Consider the following 17,450-nt stretch of genomic DNA (forward strand, 5'->3'; position numbering starts at 1 on the left):
GTTTCCAGTGGCACTACTCTGTTTTGTCCATATCCATAAGCTTTCTGGAAATGTGCAGAAATACGAACGAAATGAAGGCAGAGCACGGACAGAAGGCTCCATTTGTATCCAGATCTGCATTAAATGTTTAGCATAAAAGTGCCTTTGAACACGGTGAGAGTAGGTGACATTCAAGCATTAACGGCCGATATAAAAACTACTCCCTGAGGATGGGCGCTTTTCTTTTGGCCGAAAAATCTTTAGTGCCCCATGAAAATGTCCCAAAAACAGATTGTGGTGTCATATTTTTCAAATGGCAAACTGGCTAAATCTACTATAAAACTTTAATTCAAATACAAGATGTAACTTCAATGTTTACATGTTTTTTCTACTGGTTTAAACTCCCTTTTAGCTTTTGGTATTTGTTGACACTGAGTCAAATTTCTCGTATTTTTGGAAGATACAAAGGGGAGTATCGAGTCATTACTTCCTGCTTTTTTTGAAGCCGTAAATGATCAAAATTTACACTGATCCTGATTTCTTTTACGCTGCGTCTCATGAGTTGTTTTACATATTGTCAAATAGGAGAAATGTTGCAGCAGCAGAATAATTCAGAAATCATCTTTTAGCTTTTATAAAAAACCCTGAAGGAAAACAAGCCGTGCAGAGATTGCATAAAAGCTTTCCTACAGGTGATCAATGAGGTGTTTTCTCCTGCTGTGAGGCTGCAGACTGGTCAATATCAGCAGGTTAACACGGCAGTAACAACATTAAACAAAAAGCTTCGGCTTTTCACATCGTCTCTCAGGTGAAAATTGAAGTTTTCTCTGACAGGAAGCTCGTCCTAAAGTCCAGCAAACACGAAGAGCAGCGAGAGGTGAGGCTCAGTAATTATCTGCAAAATGAAGCGCGTGTGTTTCTCCTCTGCTCCGCCGTGCTGCCACCATGATGAATTTACACCCCCTTAGCATTGATATTGAATAAATGGAGGGGGAGAAAGAGCAACAGAGTCGGAGGGGAGGAGGGGGGTAATGGAATAAGGAGTAAGGGCGGGCCAGGAGGAGACGAGTGCTCTGAATAATGAGGCTGGAAAAGAGTCACCCTGCAGCAGAGAAACGAGTTAACGCTCGCCTGATGCAGCGGCAGAAAGAGAAGTTCAGAAATGAAAACAAAGCAGATTTAAAATAATATTAATGTTGTGTTTTCTACTTTAACAGAGCAGAGGGCAAAGATCTGGATCTGAGGTCTGCAGCAGGTGTTGTCAGACTTTCTGTTGTGTAACTGATCACAATCTGAGAGGTTACACATCCAGTGAACTCCCCGGGCTGATGATTAAACAGATAAAACATATCTGAACACTTAAAGCTACGAAAACCACAAACTAATAATATAAAATATCCTTTTTCAATTTGCTTTATCACTCATCCTCCTCCAGAAACGGGGAGAACAGCATCAAACAGGAGGTGACGGTGATGAGGTAAGACACAAACAGGTATCTGAACAAACTCACGGAGCCACAAAGGACAGATTTCCTGTCTGGAGCTGGAGGGGCGTCGTCTCCAAGAAGCCATATTTCTTTTCTTTTTTTTTCCTCCTGTCACAGCAGCGTCATGGCAACCAGCTGGACAGTGAGGAGATGACTGGAAAGATGAGTCATGGCCTGAAATCCCCCATTTTCACAAACAAGCAAGCAAGCAAGCAAGCGAGGAACTCCGGTAACAAGATGTTCCTGAAATCCAACAACAACACAACCCGGCGAGGGCAGAGAGACTCAGAAATAATGTCAGGGAGCCGGCAGTAAAATGTTTTTGAGGATGAGATTAGTGCAGGGTGACATTTGAAGTTTTCAGAAAATAAAATCAAATCCTGCCACGAAACACCTCGATTCACTGATACCACTATCCCAGCGTTACTGAGCCATCGTTTCGCACAGAAACACAAACATGAAGCGGCTTTTTCATTCAACGACAAACATTTAACATAAAATCTGACACATTCACGGCTCAATTTAAGGCTGATTATTACGTTTTTCAAAGGTTTGACTCAATTCTTTTACTCCAGCACCAAAGGAAATGACTCAAACTACTTCTTTTTTACATGATAAGCTATATTATTTTTTCCTCAGAGACACTACAAGTAACATTTCTCCATATTTAGCTTGAAAACATCACTTTTTCTCCAGATTTAGAGAAATATTTGTGAAATAGATTTGTCAAATATTTAACTAAGATTTCTAAATCTTAAGCAAAGATTTCTCAATACGGAGTCAAGATTAGCAAAGAAGCTTTTGCCCTCTGTTTTAGAGTAGGGTTTTAATGTCTGGTAATATTTCTGTGTCCCAATAGTCCAGGAGTTACGGTAATTTTAAGAGCACATCAAAAACATCTTTTTTTGGGAGGAGAAAGGAGTCCCAGGAGCTTCTTTATTGAATATCATTCATTGGTTTAACTCTGCAGAGAATCAAAAGTCTCTAAAACTTAACATGAACTAAGTTTGATGACAGAGAAAACGTCCATCTTTAAACAGCTGCTAAAGCTGCTAACATCAAAATCAACATTCACCGCATCCCTGTGACAAAAACTCAGTTTTTTTCCACATAAGGACCAGGATCTGAGGAGTTTCCTGACCAAAGACTCAGACTTTCGAACAGAAGACTGAGGACTTTCCATAGCTGCAAATCTTGAATGTTTGGCCTTTCTCTGTCCCAAATATTAGAGGAGTTACGGTAATTTAAAGAGCACTTGTAAGATTCCTTATTATTTGGTAAGATTTCTTTATATGAAGTCAAGATTTCTAAATATTTAGCATAGATAAGCAGAGTTGCTCTTGCCCTTTGTTTCAGATTAAGGCTTTAATGTCTGGTAATATTTCTGTGTCCCATTAGTCCAGGAGTTACAGTAACTTTAAGAGTACATCAAAAAGCTCTTTGGGAGGAGAAAGGATCTCAGAAGTCTTTACCAAAACATAAGCCTACTTTATTGAATATCATTCATTGGTACCTTTTAATTACCGTATAACGGTAATTAGAAGAGCACTTCTATTGTTAAGATTTCTGTTATCATTGAACATTCTGGGAGCACAATTGTCAAGTGTTTTTGTATTTTCCTCACTAAAAGAAGACTAAAAAGCTGAACTTACTTTAAAGAAACAAATAAAGACTTAGGCGCCGCCCTGTTGACTATGGCTGCCTTTTGCAGCAGCTCTTTCTTATCTGCCCGTTTCTTGTAATTTTCTTGTCTCTTTTTCATCATTTTTGCATTTGGAGTAGATCATTACTTTACATAACCATCATTACTTTTTGTGGCTTCAGTGATATTTTTACTACTTTTTCTCCTGTGTTTGTCTGGAGATCCTACATGTAACCATGGCTGCCACTGTTTACTTGTGAACTCAGTTGTTAGCACCCTGTAGCATGTCAATGCTAACTGGTGCTAGGCCGGATGTTTCCCCACAAGGTGAGGAGAAGGAGGTGAGGATGACGTGCTGGTTCTCAGGTGTGAGCTAAGAAGTGAGGACATGGACCTGTCCTTCCATTCATCGTTATTGGGAACATAAGATCTATCTCCAATAAGATGGACGAGCTAGCTGTGCTAACCCAGCAACAGAGGGAATACCAGAGGGCAGAGTAGCATCATGCTATTCACAGACATGGCTAACAGAGCTAACATCAGACACCAACGCCACATTGAGAGATGGTGACAAATAAGGGCTGTTATCAAAAATCAGCCTTAAACTTGTTGTTAGACGTTTGTTTAAATGTGTAGTTTACATTTCTGTTGGTGTCAGAGTATTTTATATGACATTTCGACCATTTTTAACCAATCAAAAAACCTGTCCTATTAAATTATTCCTATTAAATTCACCTTCCTGGAAGTTATGAGAGTATGCTGATGAAATAAGTTATTTGTTTTATTTCCAAACTTAATAATATGGGTTTCATTGTACTGAGTCAGTCAGTTTGCTGTAGACATCAATGTTTTCTTTCTGTTTTTGGGTCAGTTGGTTTAAAATCATTTTATAATTCACTTTTTACAGTGTTGTAGACTGATAAAATCATATTTTTAGTAACTTTTTTGCACAATATCAGATTTTTTTTAGTAGAAATATTAATTACATGAGTTGAAATTTATTAGTTTCATCAACTGACCTGTGCAGGAAGCTGAAGGGTTTATATCCAGCATGCTTCGAGTATTTAATTTGTAAAGGAGCAATCTTTTGTAGTGGAAATGTAAAAATAAAAGCTACACAGACTGGAAAGAGATTAATATTTTTAGCTTTTTTTTTAAAGAGTCAGTTACAGTGACTTGAAAATGAAACTGGACTCTTGCGTCTTTCAGTGTTTCTGCATGACGCTGCACTAAAGAAACTTTAACACCTACATTTTTACTGTCTGATTAGAGAAAACGGTCATGAAACGACGTCGATGTTCACATTTATTTTAGGTGATCAATTAAGATGCACAGCTTTGATCATTTACTGGTTTGCTCATCAACTTTAAATCTGAAAACAGCCCACAGACTAAATCCAAGAGCCATCTTCCGCCCTAAAAATATAATAATCACCAAATATCAAAGTGTAGAAACAGTAATTCCTCAGAGCCAAAAATGCCAAATGTCCGTCAAACAGCAGAGAGTGAAGTTTGAGGAGGAACAGCTGACGGGAGCTCCAGCCCCGGCCTGGTCAGGACAGGGAGCCGGCAGTAAAAGCAGCCCCCTGAACGGCCACAGGGCAGGCGGCGCACATAGCACTGGAGGCTGGAGGGACTGGAGGTCTAATTAAAAACACAGCGTCTCTCCAGCAGCTGGCCCGGCCCAAAATGGAATCACATTCACAAGAGAGGGGGAGCGCAGAAAGACAGACTCAGGAGCTAAAACGCAACCAGGAGCTTCGTTTCTCAGATCTGAGAGCATAAAAGTCAAAACTGAACACACACACACACACACACAGACTCAAACACACTGAGTCCAGATCAGACAGGAACACTCCAGAAAAATCCTCCTTACCACCACGGGCCTTTGGATCCTCTCAGTCCTCTCCATACCTCGTTTGCCACACTCGCCACACCACGGCGAACCAGAGGGCAACGCCAAAGTCCACAGACAGAGTTATGTGTGTGTGAGATAGTGGCAACCAGTGTGAGTGTGTGTCAAGTGCAGATGTGTGTGTGTATGTGTGTGTATGATGAGGCTAGAGCCAGAAAAGAGTGCCGTGTGTGTGAAACCGGGAGAGCGCTCTCTTAACCTCCAACCCCTCCACTCACACACACACACACACACACTGGCTCATCCCTCCACAGCCCAGAGGAACGTGAACCCGGTGTAAAGGAAGGGAGCTGGCTTTGGGTGGCAGGGGGGTGGGGGTGAGCGTGGGGAGGGGGGGTCAGGTTGCAGGACTTGTGCTACATTTGCAAAGTGGGGAAATATATTTAGCCCAGGCCGGGGCAGAAACAGGGACATGAACACACCGAGACCCAGAAGGAGGCTTGGTATGCAGCCGTCAGCCATTCAATGCCCCCGCTGACGTGGGAGAGGGCTGGGCAGTGTCCAGGGAAACCCCCCTCCTCACCCCTCCGTCTGTCTCTCTATTTATTTTATTCCTCCTGTCCCTCTGATCTCACCTCCTCCCTCTGTCTTCCTCGTTGTGCGTCTCCCAGAAAAACAGGTACCAGACGAGGGTTCATGTGGATCTGAGAGGAGTCACAGGTTCAGAGAAACAGCAGCAAACACAGGAAACAGATCGAGGCTGTGACTCTTTACGCTCCCAGAAGTTTGACTCATAACAACAGATGAATGTTTCTTTCTTAAAGCCCGTTCAGCTCCTAAAACACCTCCTGGTTTAAAAAAAGACTAGGTGTGGTAGAGAGGCTGAGACCAGTGTGTCCACAAGAGGGCGACCTCTGACACCATCAAAGCAGCGTCTTCAGTCTGAGCCTCGCCTCTGTTTGCAGCAGATAACAGGGAGTGAGCAGAGGGAGGTGGAGAAACAGGACGACAGAGAGCGGACAAACAGCAGCAGGATGGAGGTTTCGGCTGGATTCATCCGTCTTTTCATCGCTTAAAATCTTTGATACACAGCAGCCAAGCTGAGGCGGTTCACACCTTTAGGGGGTAACTGAGGAAATATGATGGGTGTTTCTGTTTGGATAATGTGTGGTGGATAAAAATGTTATTGAACTGCAATGGAGTTTATTTTAAGCAAACCAAGACAAAGGATGAGATGCAACAAAGGTCCTCAGCCGGCTCCACAGACACGTCAAAACTATGGATATATCACTTTTTGTCTTCTAGACCTATACCAGTACAAGTACCGGGATCAGTAATCACTGATACTGAATACCAATACCACCAGTACTTTAGATACATAAAATTTCAATAAACCGTGACAGATCATTTGGGACAAAGACAGCAAAGACGCTCTGCCATGAAGCCCAAAATAAAAAACAAAAAACTCTCACACTGTACCTTTAAAAAACTTATAAGAATAATAATAACAGTGCAAAATAAAACGTATAGTATTTTTTTTAATAAAATGCAAAAAAAACCTGCAAATTTAAAACATGTAAGTACTATTTTAGTTAACAGCAACGTAAAAATGTAAAAATGAAAAATACAACTGTTGCAATTTTTTTAGAATAAAATGCAAAATTAAAAAATAATAGTGCAAAATACACCATTTAGTATTTTAAAAAAAATCAAATAGCAAAATGAATAATAAAAGTGCAAAATGAAACTTTTAGTATTTTTTTAATTGACTGCAAAATAAAAAATATTTGCAAAAAAATCTTTTAGTAGAATTTTTAAAATAAACTGCAAAATAAGAATTAAAAGTGCAAAATTATTATTATTATTATTTTTAATTATAAGTATTTTCTAAAAAAAAATTAAATGCAAAATAAAAAATAAAAGTGCAAATTTTAACTTTGAGTAGTTTTTAAAATTAGCCAGAAAAAAAAAACAGAACTGCAAAATAATCCTTTAGTAATTTTTTGAAAATAAACTGCAAAGAAGAAAAAAATAAATGTGCAAATTATTATTTATTTTAATAGACTGCATAAAAAAAATTAAAAAATGAAAGAGCTTAATAAAACCTTTAGAATTTTTTTTTTTAAGTAAACTACAAAATAAGTTGAGGACCATTACCAAATGAAATAAGGGGGCATCCGCCAGATACTGCTACCTGGTGTAGGTACTTATCTATCCCTTATCAAAACCTGTGGCTTGTAAATAGTTTAATATTTTTCACCGTCCAAAAGTGCCGTTTTTTACAGTTAGAGTTTCTAAAGTCGTAGGAGCAGATGGCTGCAGAAGATTTGCTTTAGTTACTAGTCGTCACGGGAGTTGAATATTCCTCATCAGACATTCAAACCCTGTGATCACAAAAACAAGCAGAAGCTAAGTCTGCAGACTTCTACCTGAAATTTCTTTGTTTAATTTTTCCACGCTTTAATAATTGAGTTCGTTTTTGTTTTTAGAGGAGATCTGTTGATAATTTTTTTCTGCATGAGAAAACTGTTTTAATCTCAGACTCTGGAGGGTCTGAAGAGTTGTTCTGAAACAGGATGACGCGTCTGAAAGCTGACAAAACGTGAGTCAGCTCGAGGGTCTCTGCGGACAAATTTCATAGTTTGAAAGTTCAATTAATTCCTCACATCTAGAGATTTACATCAAAAACCAGCAGCGATCTTAATCCTCCTCCTGAAGACCCTGAACCAGGACACGCTGTCAGAGGAGACCGCCCTCTGTTTGTCACCCACACGTTTCATTTTCTAATGATGAAGATTTTTTGACCACGTTCTCCTGCAGAACGGCCAAACCAAATGTGTTTTCGTTCACCTCGACACACAAACCGGCTCTGCACCAACACACACACACACACACACACACACACACACGCCAATGCTGCACGCTCACAAACACAAACCCATCTAAACATCCTCTCCTCTGTTTCTCCATCCCACCACGCTCACACACGGAGGGGAGCTTCAGCAGACCCGGTCGCCATGGAAACCAGCCTGAGTGTACCAGCCAGCTCTACCGTTGGCTGATTGTGGCTCTTGTGTGTTTGTGTGTGCATATATATATGTGTGTGTGTGTGTGACTGTAAAGCCTATACAGGGCTCTGCTTTGACTTGTTGAAGGGGAAGCTGGATTTAGACGTGTGTAAAGAAACCTGAGGTGTGTGTGCAAGCTGCTGTTTGAGCGATAAGAGACGGTTTTTCACCCTGAGATGCAAAAATGCTTCAGCCTTTTGCAGCTTTGTGCAGTTTTTGTGCTGTGAGTTTCAGCTCTTCAAACCCATCATCTGCCGGCGTGAAGACAGCAGAGGACGTTCTTCCAGGAAGTGTTAAATCATCCTCGTAATGCGTCCGCGCTAACCGGTGCGCGTGGTCCTCCTGCAGGCCCCGAGTCGTAGAGTTAATGAAGTCGGAGGCGGCGGGAGGGGTGAGGTGTGTTGGTGAGGATGCAGCTAACCTTTGGAAACCGCAGGAGACTTCAGCTCCCCGCGGTCGCCAACAGGGTTTTCATTTTTTCTTCCTCCAGGAACAACAGCAGCGTACAGGTAAATGTCACTCAGCGCAGGGCAAATCATTTCCTCTACAAATGACGGGGTCAGGAGGAAAACGGGCGGCTTTGAGAAATGTCATGTCCAGACCAGACAGCAGCACAGGAGGCGAGGGCGCTACGGTGTTAACCTCGCTTCCTAAACTCCAGGAGAAGATGACGGACTCAGGAGGGAGTCCGAGCCGGATGAGACTCACTCACACCTGATCCCGGAGGAGTCTCTGCGTTTGTGTTCCAGCCCCGTCACAACAACGCTGCGTGCTCCGCTGTAGTCTCAGGTGTTTCGCTGCTGTTATCTCGCTGCTATCAAAGCCATTTTGGCGTGTGAGATGAGTGTGTGGGCTGACGGTTGTACAGGTGTGGGGAGGAAGAAAACGCTTTCTCAGTTCTGGTGGGAAAAATCTGAAAAAGCTGTGACAGAGCAGATAAAAATAATGATGCAGCTTCAGCGAGAGCCGCGTCTGTCTGCATCCTGTCTCTGCCTAATGAGCATTAAACGCTTCATCTGATCTCTGCAGCGGGCTCAGTCTTTCATTTCATACGTCTCCTCCACAGAAACCCAAGCAGCGGGTTTAAACTTTGGCACGGCGAATGGGAGAAATCATGCAGAAAAAATAAAACTGAGTTGAGGTAATTCTCCAGAAAGGAAGAAGATCCTCCACGGCTTAGGATTTAATTAAGGTGGTTTAAGTCTTTAGGAGGTTGGAAATAGTCGAGCGTAACAGAAGATGATTTAAATCCTGCATATTTCAGGGAGTATTATTTCATTAGACTGTTTGTATCCGTGGTGTGGGTGGATTAATGTTTGTATGACACAAAAATAAAACATCTGTTGCAGAGATTTATGAATAATTAATTCAATCTTTGAGCTTAAGCATCAAGAAAGTTTGTTCCAGCTTTCCTTCTCTGGTTTTAGTGGACGGCATCACATCACTCCAGTTTTAGCCTCACTACACCGGCTTCCTGTGAGTTTTAGAGTTGATGTAAGATTTTACTGGTTACTTTTGGCGAAGGTCTGGTACTCGGGTGGTTTGCAGCCGGGATGAAGATGAGCACCTCTAAGTCCGAGGCCATGGTTCTCAGTCGGAAAAGGGTGGACTGCCCACTCCAGGTTGGGGAAAGAGTCTTTGCCCCAAGTGGAGGAGTTTAAGTATCTCGAGGTTTTGTGGTGAAGACAGAGTTGAGCCAGAAGCCAAGGCTCTTAATTTACAGGTCAATCTACTTCCCAACCCTCACCTATGTCCACGAGCTGTGGGTCGTGACCGAAAGAACAAGATTGCAGATACAAGCGACTGAAATGAGTTTCCTCATCTGGTGAGGACGCCTCCCAGACGCCTCCCTCAGGAGGTGTTTCAGGCATGTCCAACTGTGAGGAGACCCCAGGGCAGACCCAGGACACGGTGGAGAGATTATATCTCTGGTCTGGCCTGGGAACACCTTGGTATCTCCTCAGAGGAGCTGGTGGAAGTTGCCAGGGAACAGGAGCCATTGGTCTTCGCTGATGGCATCCGGACGGATAAGTGGTTGAAAACGAAACGAACGAAAAAACTTAAGGTCCATCCATCCTTTCATTTACTTCTTCTATGTTATATCAACATATTAAAGGAGTTACTTACTTTTATTCAGATTTTATCTCATCTGTGACTCACCTTTGTTTCCCTTTTAATCCCTTCACTGGTACCCTTTGAGGCCTTAGGTGTTTTATCCTTTGCTCATGTGTGTTATTCTAATTTATCTTTGCTTTAATATTATTATTACTTTATTATTATTTATTACTTTATCATCATGATTTCATATTTTCACATTTCCTGCTTTTGCTTTTAACTGCCTTTTATTGCCTTCTTTCTTTTTCTTAATGAGCTTATGTTTTTAGCCTGTATTTCAGTCCTCATGGTCTCATTTGATGTTGCGTGGTTCTTGTATTGTCTGGGTTCCTATGACTTGTGCTTTTTTGCTAGGGTCTTGTTTTTGAGCCCTGTTTTTGATTTGTTTCTCTGTGTTTTGTTGTGTTGTTGTCTGCTGGCAAAGCACTTTGTAAACTGCTGTTTTTTTAAAGTGCTATGTAAATAAATGTATTATCATTTTTATTATTATTTTTATAATTATTATTGTTATTATTATAATTTATTATTATTATTATCATCATTTATTATTATTATTGTTATTATTATTATTATTTTTATTATTATTATTTTCATTTTACTTAATTTTTTTTTTTTTTTTTTTTACGAAAGAGGATTGGGGCCACTGAAAAAAAATCACTCAAATTTCCTTTTTTTAATTTTTATTTTTTAAGTTATTTTTGGGGCTTTTCTTGCCTTTAATGATAGAGAAGAGGACAGTAGATAGAGTAGGAAAACTGGCCACAGGCTGGACCCGAACCACTCGAGGTCGGTCCTCAAGTGGCGCGACGTTAACCATCAGGACATCTGCGCCCCCAAATTTGTTTTATTTGCATTTTTTTCCACAAAAAGTCAGAATTCTTTTTCTTTTTCAGAAAAAAAACTTTGGATGTATTTTTTTTTTTTGGTGGCCCTAATCCTCTTCTGTACCCCAGATATATTTTCTTCAAAAGCTTTGAGAATAAAAAAACCAAAAGCTATCAAAGTAAATCAGCTCAAGCTGTTGGAAAGTGTAACAGACGTTTTATCATCCTTTAAAAAAAATGAAGGATCTTTTAGTATTTAAAGACTTTTTCTTCCTGCAACACTTAATTAAAAACTAGTTATCAAACTCTAAACTCTTCTCCAACCCGAGCCGCTGAGTCCCAGCGCTCCGTCACTTTGACCTCATTAAACTTTCATTAGACTCTTGATTAAAGCAGCGCTCGGACAGCCTGAGTGCTGTACCTGGATTAGAGGTCTGCAGGAAGGATTAGGGGTGAAACGTTACCTGTCGGACAAAGCTGTTGGAGGTGGTGTCAGAGGAGGTGCTTCCATCCGAGCGCTTGAATCGGCTCTTCCTCTTGGCGTACTTCCCCTGGACGCGGCGAGGCCGGAGGGCGGGAGGAGAGGAGAGAGGAGACAGAAAGTTTAATCACTTTTAATTACGATGCTCTTTAGTCAGGACTCTGAAGAACAGTCGTTAACACTTGGCCCAGACGCTCCTGAGTGACCAGAGGGAAGCAGCGTGAGTCTCAGCGCGGACAGGAAGTCCACCAGAGAGGACGCGCTCGCCGTGTGACCATGAACTTCCTCCTTTTCTCTTCATTTTTCATGTTCTGATGCAAATTGGGACTTTGTAATCTGATTGGAGGAAGTAGAGGCCGCACAGTCACATCGCATTATGAGCCCACCCAGCCCCACGTCGCCATGGTAACCCAACGCAGACTAATCACATTTGTTGGTAATCAGGAGGCTCGGGCTGCAGGGTTCATACAGCGGGAGGAACAGAGCGGCGGTTTGATGTGAGAATAAAAAAAGATTCACACATTTCTGATGAATCCTGCTTCAAACTTCTTACTTTCAAATATCAGCCGACTCTTTGTAAAGGCAGCTTCAAGTCTGCAGGTGTTGAGAGTCCATCTGCACAGCTTACACAACACTTAATCATCAAAGGTGACGCTGCAGTCGAGAGCACGATGAACTCAGAGTCTGCTCCGTGTGTCTGTTATCCTGCATCCTCACCTCTGACAGATTTAAGTTCATGAAAGATGTAAAAACTTCTGCTCCCTGTCATTTATCTCCAAACTTTAACTAACGGAGGTTTTAAGGTGGAGGCCTCAAAGTTAACAGCATCAACGTTTCACAGACGTCAGCTCAGGAAACTGACTCGTGTTGGTCACAGATGTATTTTGCTACGACTGCTGCAAGAAAAAATATAAAACACCAGAGACAGGAGAAGAGGTGGTTTTATGATCGGAAATTAAAGAATAATTCTTTTGCATTGAGTTATAACTATTATAGCAATGCATATCACTGCCTCTGTATCAGGAAATACGTTAAAGATGCTATGAAGAGTATCTGTTTTAATTTGACCACATCGCCACCTTCTGACCCGGAGTCCCAACCACGAGTTGTTCGACAACTTTTTACTGGATACAACACGACAAGGTAAGGTTTTCATCAGTACAGTTATGTTATGATGCGGTTGTAGTAGCCGGCTAGATGTAGTGCTATCGTCAGTCCGGTGCTCCAATGTATCTGTAGGCTAACGTAACAACAAGCTAACACAGTCAGTTTGTACGTTGTTTAGTAGCTGTTTATATTAGCTCAGCTGGCAGCCCGATGCTGTAAGGCTTCTCAAATTATGGTCCGCGGACCACTACTGGTCAACCAGTGCCGCCCAGTGGTCCGCAAAGACCATGAGGAAATTGTGTTTTTAAATGGAACATTCAGGAAAAAAGGGGGGGTGGGGGTGCGAGCTGCTCAGCTACTACGCAAATTGATAACATCTACAAAAATTGGTTCATAAAAGCATTGAGTAATTTAATTTAATCTTAGTACTTAAGTATTTAAACACTAGAATTTTTAAGTATTTTGGAATCATGTATCAGTAATGTAGTTATACTCAGATTTTGAAGTCCATTTTCTCCCTCGTTCTAAAAGAAAACAACAAACAAAACACCAAACTAAAAAAAAACTTGATCTGAATAGAGGGAATTAAAGAAATAAAATGTATAATTTTATCATAAAAATAATTGCCGTATATTCAATTTTTGAAATAATCGTATAAATAAGCGTATGAGTGTGTTCTCTGGGGTGTGGTCCGCAAGAGTTTTCTGGGGGAATAAGTGGTCCTTGGTCTGAAAAAATTTGAGAAACACTGCTGTAAAAGGCCGTTTACACAACAACAGTTTTAGGGTGAAACGCAAAAGTTTTGTTGCATTTCAGCCTCGCATTTGCACAGAAACTGCGTTTTAGTCGACCTAAAAGGCAAACTTTTGAAAACGGCCTCCAGAGTGTTTTTTTTCTGAAACGCTGCTGACGTCACACTCCAACAGTAGCGTTGTTACGATCCTCGTTGTTGAGCTTGTGCTGCTCAATCTGCTGAATCTGTGACTGTCTTTATACAAAATGAGCATCTGTTGCTCCACTTCTGCTCTAAGTATTCACCAATACACCAGATGATCGGCTCAACTCTACTTCAGTGGAGATCTACCAAAAGCTGCTTGTGGACAAGACAGTTATAGCACCACTACAGGCCTGAGATGCTTACTACAGCGTGTTCAGTCCCTCAGCATTTCCGCGTAAACGCAGATTTTTTTTTCACTGTGTTTTGGTGTTTTTGGATGAAATGAAATGTGTAACGTTAGTGAATCCTGGTTATGTCCTGCCAGTCATCTACCAATCAGAGCTAACGTAACCTCACTCTTCATTTTATTGATAGACTCTCAAGTTTGAACAGACCACTGCAGAATAACTGCTGACTGTGGGTTGAAATCAACATTAGCACAAACAGATTAGCCCTTTTAGCCTTTAGCTCATGCTCTATCTCTCTCCTGTTTATCTTTCTTCTGCTCTTCTGTCCTTTTTCTGTCTGACAGTTAGGCTCCAGTGTCCACCATCACTACAAAATTAATCACAAAAATCGTTTTCAGTAGAGAAAAACACAGATCTCTCTTCTCACTACTAAACCTCACGACCCAACCGGGAAGCTAAGAAGTAGCATTTTGGAATAACCTAAATTTGTGCTGATAATCTTATTTCAAAGTGTGGATTAGGATCAGGACAATATCTACAAGGGAGACCGTTTCAAGATCACTCAGAAACCAAAAACCAAAAATAACCGAAAAGACTGATTCTTTGCTAATTACAGATAATTTATAAAACCACAGCTCCTGTGCATGCTTGATTGTGTCAGACTGAGTAAAAAACAGAAAACAAAGAAGTTCAGGCAGATTTTGAGAAGTGGAAACTTCTCAAGCAAAATTTGATTAAACCATGTAAGTCTAAAGATGCTCAAAGTATTCAAAAAATACTCAGCAGCAGAATTAAAAAGCAGTTGGAGTTAATAAATCATGCATGGACTTTTACAGGTAAACTTATGTAAATGAAAAACATGTCAGACCGTCTGTTCCTGGACCTGCAGGACAGAAACAGCACCAGGGTCAAAGCCCTGATCCCTCTTCTGCTCAGCACTTCGCTGTAACTGTCACATCACGAAGCTCCGGCCGCACCGAGGCCCTCGCCGTTAAACAAACATGACCTGTTACACCGGCACCAACCGGTGCGAGCTAAAAACCACACAACGGCCCCGAGAGGTTCCCGGTGTGAGCAGATGGAAGAAAAACACATCTGTCACTCCGAGGAACTCATCTGAATTCATTTTCTGCCCCCACAGAGGAAAACTTACACAAACTGCCGCTGCGTTACAAACTTCTTTAAGTTTAAACTTGGGGCGATGATGCGAGAGAGAAAACGATGTAGAGCCCTGCTGGCAAATGTTTCCACCTACGCTGAGAGAAAAAGTTTTTTTAAGAATCACGACTTTTCACACAAAGTTGTCGACTCCAGACTGAACAGATGCACGCTCCATAACAAAGCGTGGTGTGGCTCGTCTCTACCTGTGAGACGTTAAACATCCTCACAGTGCTGGAGAAAAATCACGCTCTCTCATTTTCTTGATGTATTACATTTTCTGTCATCTGCACTGAGTTTACTTTATGAGAAACGCCAAAAAGAGACATGTTCAAACCGTATTACACGGTTAATCTGACGCCTAAATGAGGCTTCAGCTGCTTTCAGAGGGTTACACATTTCTCTGATATCACTTTTCTGCAGCTCTGAGGAAAATACCGTCAGGGGGAACCCAAAGAAAGAATTTTACACTAAAAACACCAACACTTTTGTCATATGTAATCTGAGTAATTCAGACAGCAGAAAACTCCCCTCTGGATCAAACCTTGGGCTGGATTCTTTATGCACATGAAGAGGACTGTGGATTTAGTCTCCTAGGATGAGAAGCCAAGGGTCTTCAACCAGTTAAAGAAAATATTTCATGAAATTAAGAATTTTTATTTTTCTCACAGAGGGTATTTATGATTGAAGATATCCACTAGATAATATAATGCCATTAACATTTTGTAAAATTAAATATGCATTACCACTTGCAAAAAAACTCCCAATTTTTTTTTAATTTTTGCAAAATTTTTGTAGCTCCATTTTTTGATATTTTTTCATATTTAGAAAAAATAATCCTTTGAAATTTTACAAATTTTTGCATTTTTTGAATTTTTTTTTTGAATATCGTTTTTTTTTGCAATTTTTTAAAACATTTTTTTAATTGCAATCTTTTGATTTTTTTTTTAATGAAGCATTTTGTAAATATTTTTTTTTGCCATTTTTAATTTTTTTTTACATTTTTTAATTTTTTGCACCTTTATTTTTATAAAGACTTCTACAATTTTTTTTAGACATTTCAAAATATTAGAGAAAGTTTTGCAACTTATTGAAATTTCATAAATTTATGAAATGTGGTATATTACAAACTTTTTTTTGATTATCTCTAAAATATTTGCAAATTTATCAAAAATAAAAACAATGACATCACATGTACAATTTTATTAAAGAAACTTATAAAAAAACTTTATTTATAGATAAGTATTCACTATAATTTTACTATGTTTAGAATTTTATACACTTTTTTTGTCTTTATTGTGAAGATAAAGTAGATTTTACGGCTCCTAAATGACTTTAAACCAGGGGAGATGAGGGTAAATGTCTAATATGAAAGTAAAGGTTGCAGACCCTTGGTTTAAGCAAAGAAAAACAGGAAGAATCAAGACTGTCTGGACCTTAAATGTGCAACTTTCAAGCATCATTTCAGCACAGCCCACACAGCTTTAGTTCATGCATGAAGACTGCACCTGTTGCACATGAGTTGTGCATTAGTTACATCATTGGGGATGAATGGCCATCATCCGTTCACATGAACCTGCTTTTATCCAGGTGAGAAATCCAAACACTCATTTGAAGTGAAACTGAATCAAAAAAAGACCAGAGTGCACAACAGGTGATAAACAAAACTAAAATTACATCATGTAATTAAAAGATATCAGGGCACAGTTCAACCTGGAAGTCTGAAACGGTTAATTTGAGCAGTGGACAGTTTTAGTCATCGTTTCTACATCAATGTCTGTTTTTGTTTGCGGAGAAGTGATGTAGAAAACTTAATTACACTGCGAATGCTCGCCCTGCTGCAGCTGCTGCTGTGCCATCACATATTTCAACAAATAAACAGAGCAATAAACACCGAACAGACAGAGAACGCAGCTTTGAAGAAAAGGGATGTTAAATCGTTTTAGTTTTGGTTGCACAGCTGCACAAAGTTGGGTTACACCTGGGGATGCAGGATATTATCCGTACGCCAACAGTATCAACCGATATTGTCTAAACGTTTTTAAATCCTGCAGACTTGGAGAAAAACATTCAAGCTTTTATAAACTTTTTAAACCAGGCTTGAAACTCACGTATTCAGACTGGCTTTCAACACACAGTAATGGGGTGAGATTTTCTTGTCATTTTATTTGTGTTATATTGCTACTATATTGATTTTTTTTGTTCTGATTTTACTGATTTTAATAGAAAGCACTGTGGTCACCTTGTATGTTGTAATGGACTCTATAAATTAAAGTTGATTGATTGACAAATCAATATCGGATATCAGCCAACACACCAAAGTCCGCCAATACAACAAACCGACAAATTAATGGGCTGCTGCTTACTTGATTAAATTGCGCATCAACTCTCTGTTACACAGTATTTGTAGCTCATAGAATCGTGTGGTGTAGACAGGGTCCACCTGTTTTTTTTATGTCCTGATCAGGGACTGAAGCTGCATAAAGTTTTTGCACTTTTTGTGATTTTGTTTGCACGGGACAGATTGAGTCTTAACCGCCGACTTTGGACAGCGTGGCTCCGCTTTTTACCATTGTCGGTTTTAAAGCGCCGCCATTGTGAGTGAAGCCGA

At 40.2% G+C, this 17,450-nt stretch overlaps 1 protein-coding gene across 1 annotated transcript in view; it reads right to left on the bottom strand.

Annotated features, from left to right (window-relative positions):
* cacnb1 (calcium channel, voltage-dependent, beta 1 subunit) overlaps window positions 1–17,450 on the bottom strand; it is a 45,125-nt gene that overhangs the window by 25,408 nt on the left and 2,267 nt on the right. Inside the window, exon 2 of the mRNA XM_074697485.1 lies at window positions 11,433–11,519. Within this exon, the coding sequence (XP_074553586.1) occupies window positions 11,433–11,519 (87 nt within the window). The remainder of the gene's footprint in view (window positions 1–11,432; window positions 11,520–17,450) is intronic.

Source organism: Halichoeres trimaculatus, unplaced genomic scaffold (assembly GCF_033239565.1).
Source record: "Halichoeres trimaculatus isolate MK-OKI-2021-1 unplaced genomic scaffold, fHalTri1.1 fHalTri1_scaffold_20, whole genome shotgun sequence".
Taxonomy (NCBI): Eukaryota; Metazoa; Chordata; class Actinopteri; order Labriformes; family Labridae; genus Halichoeres; species Halichoeres trimaculatus.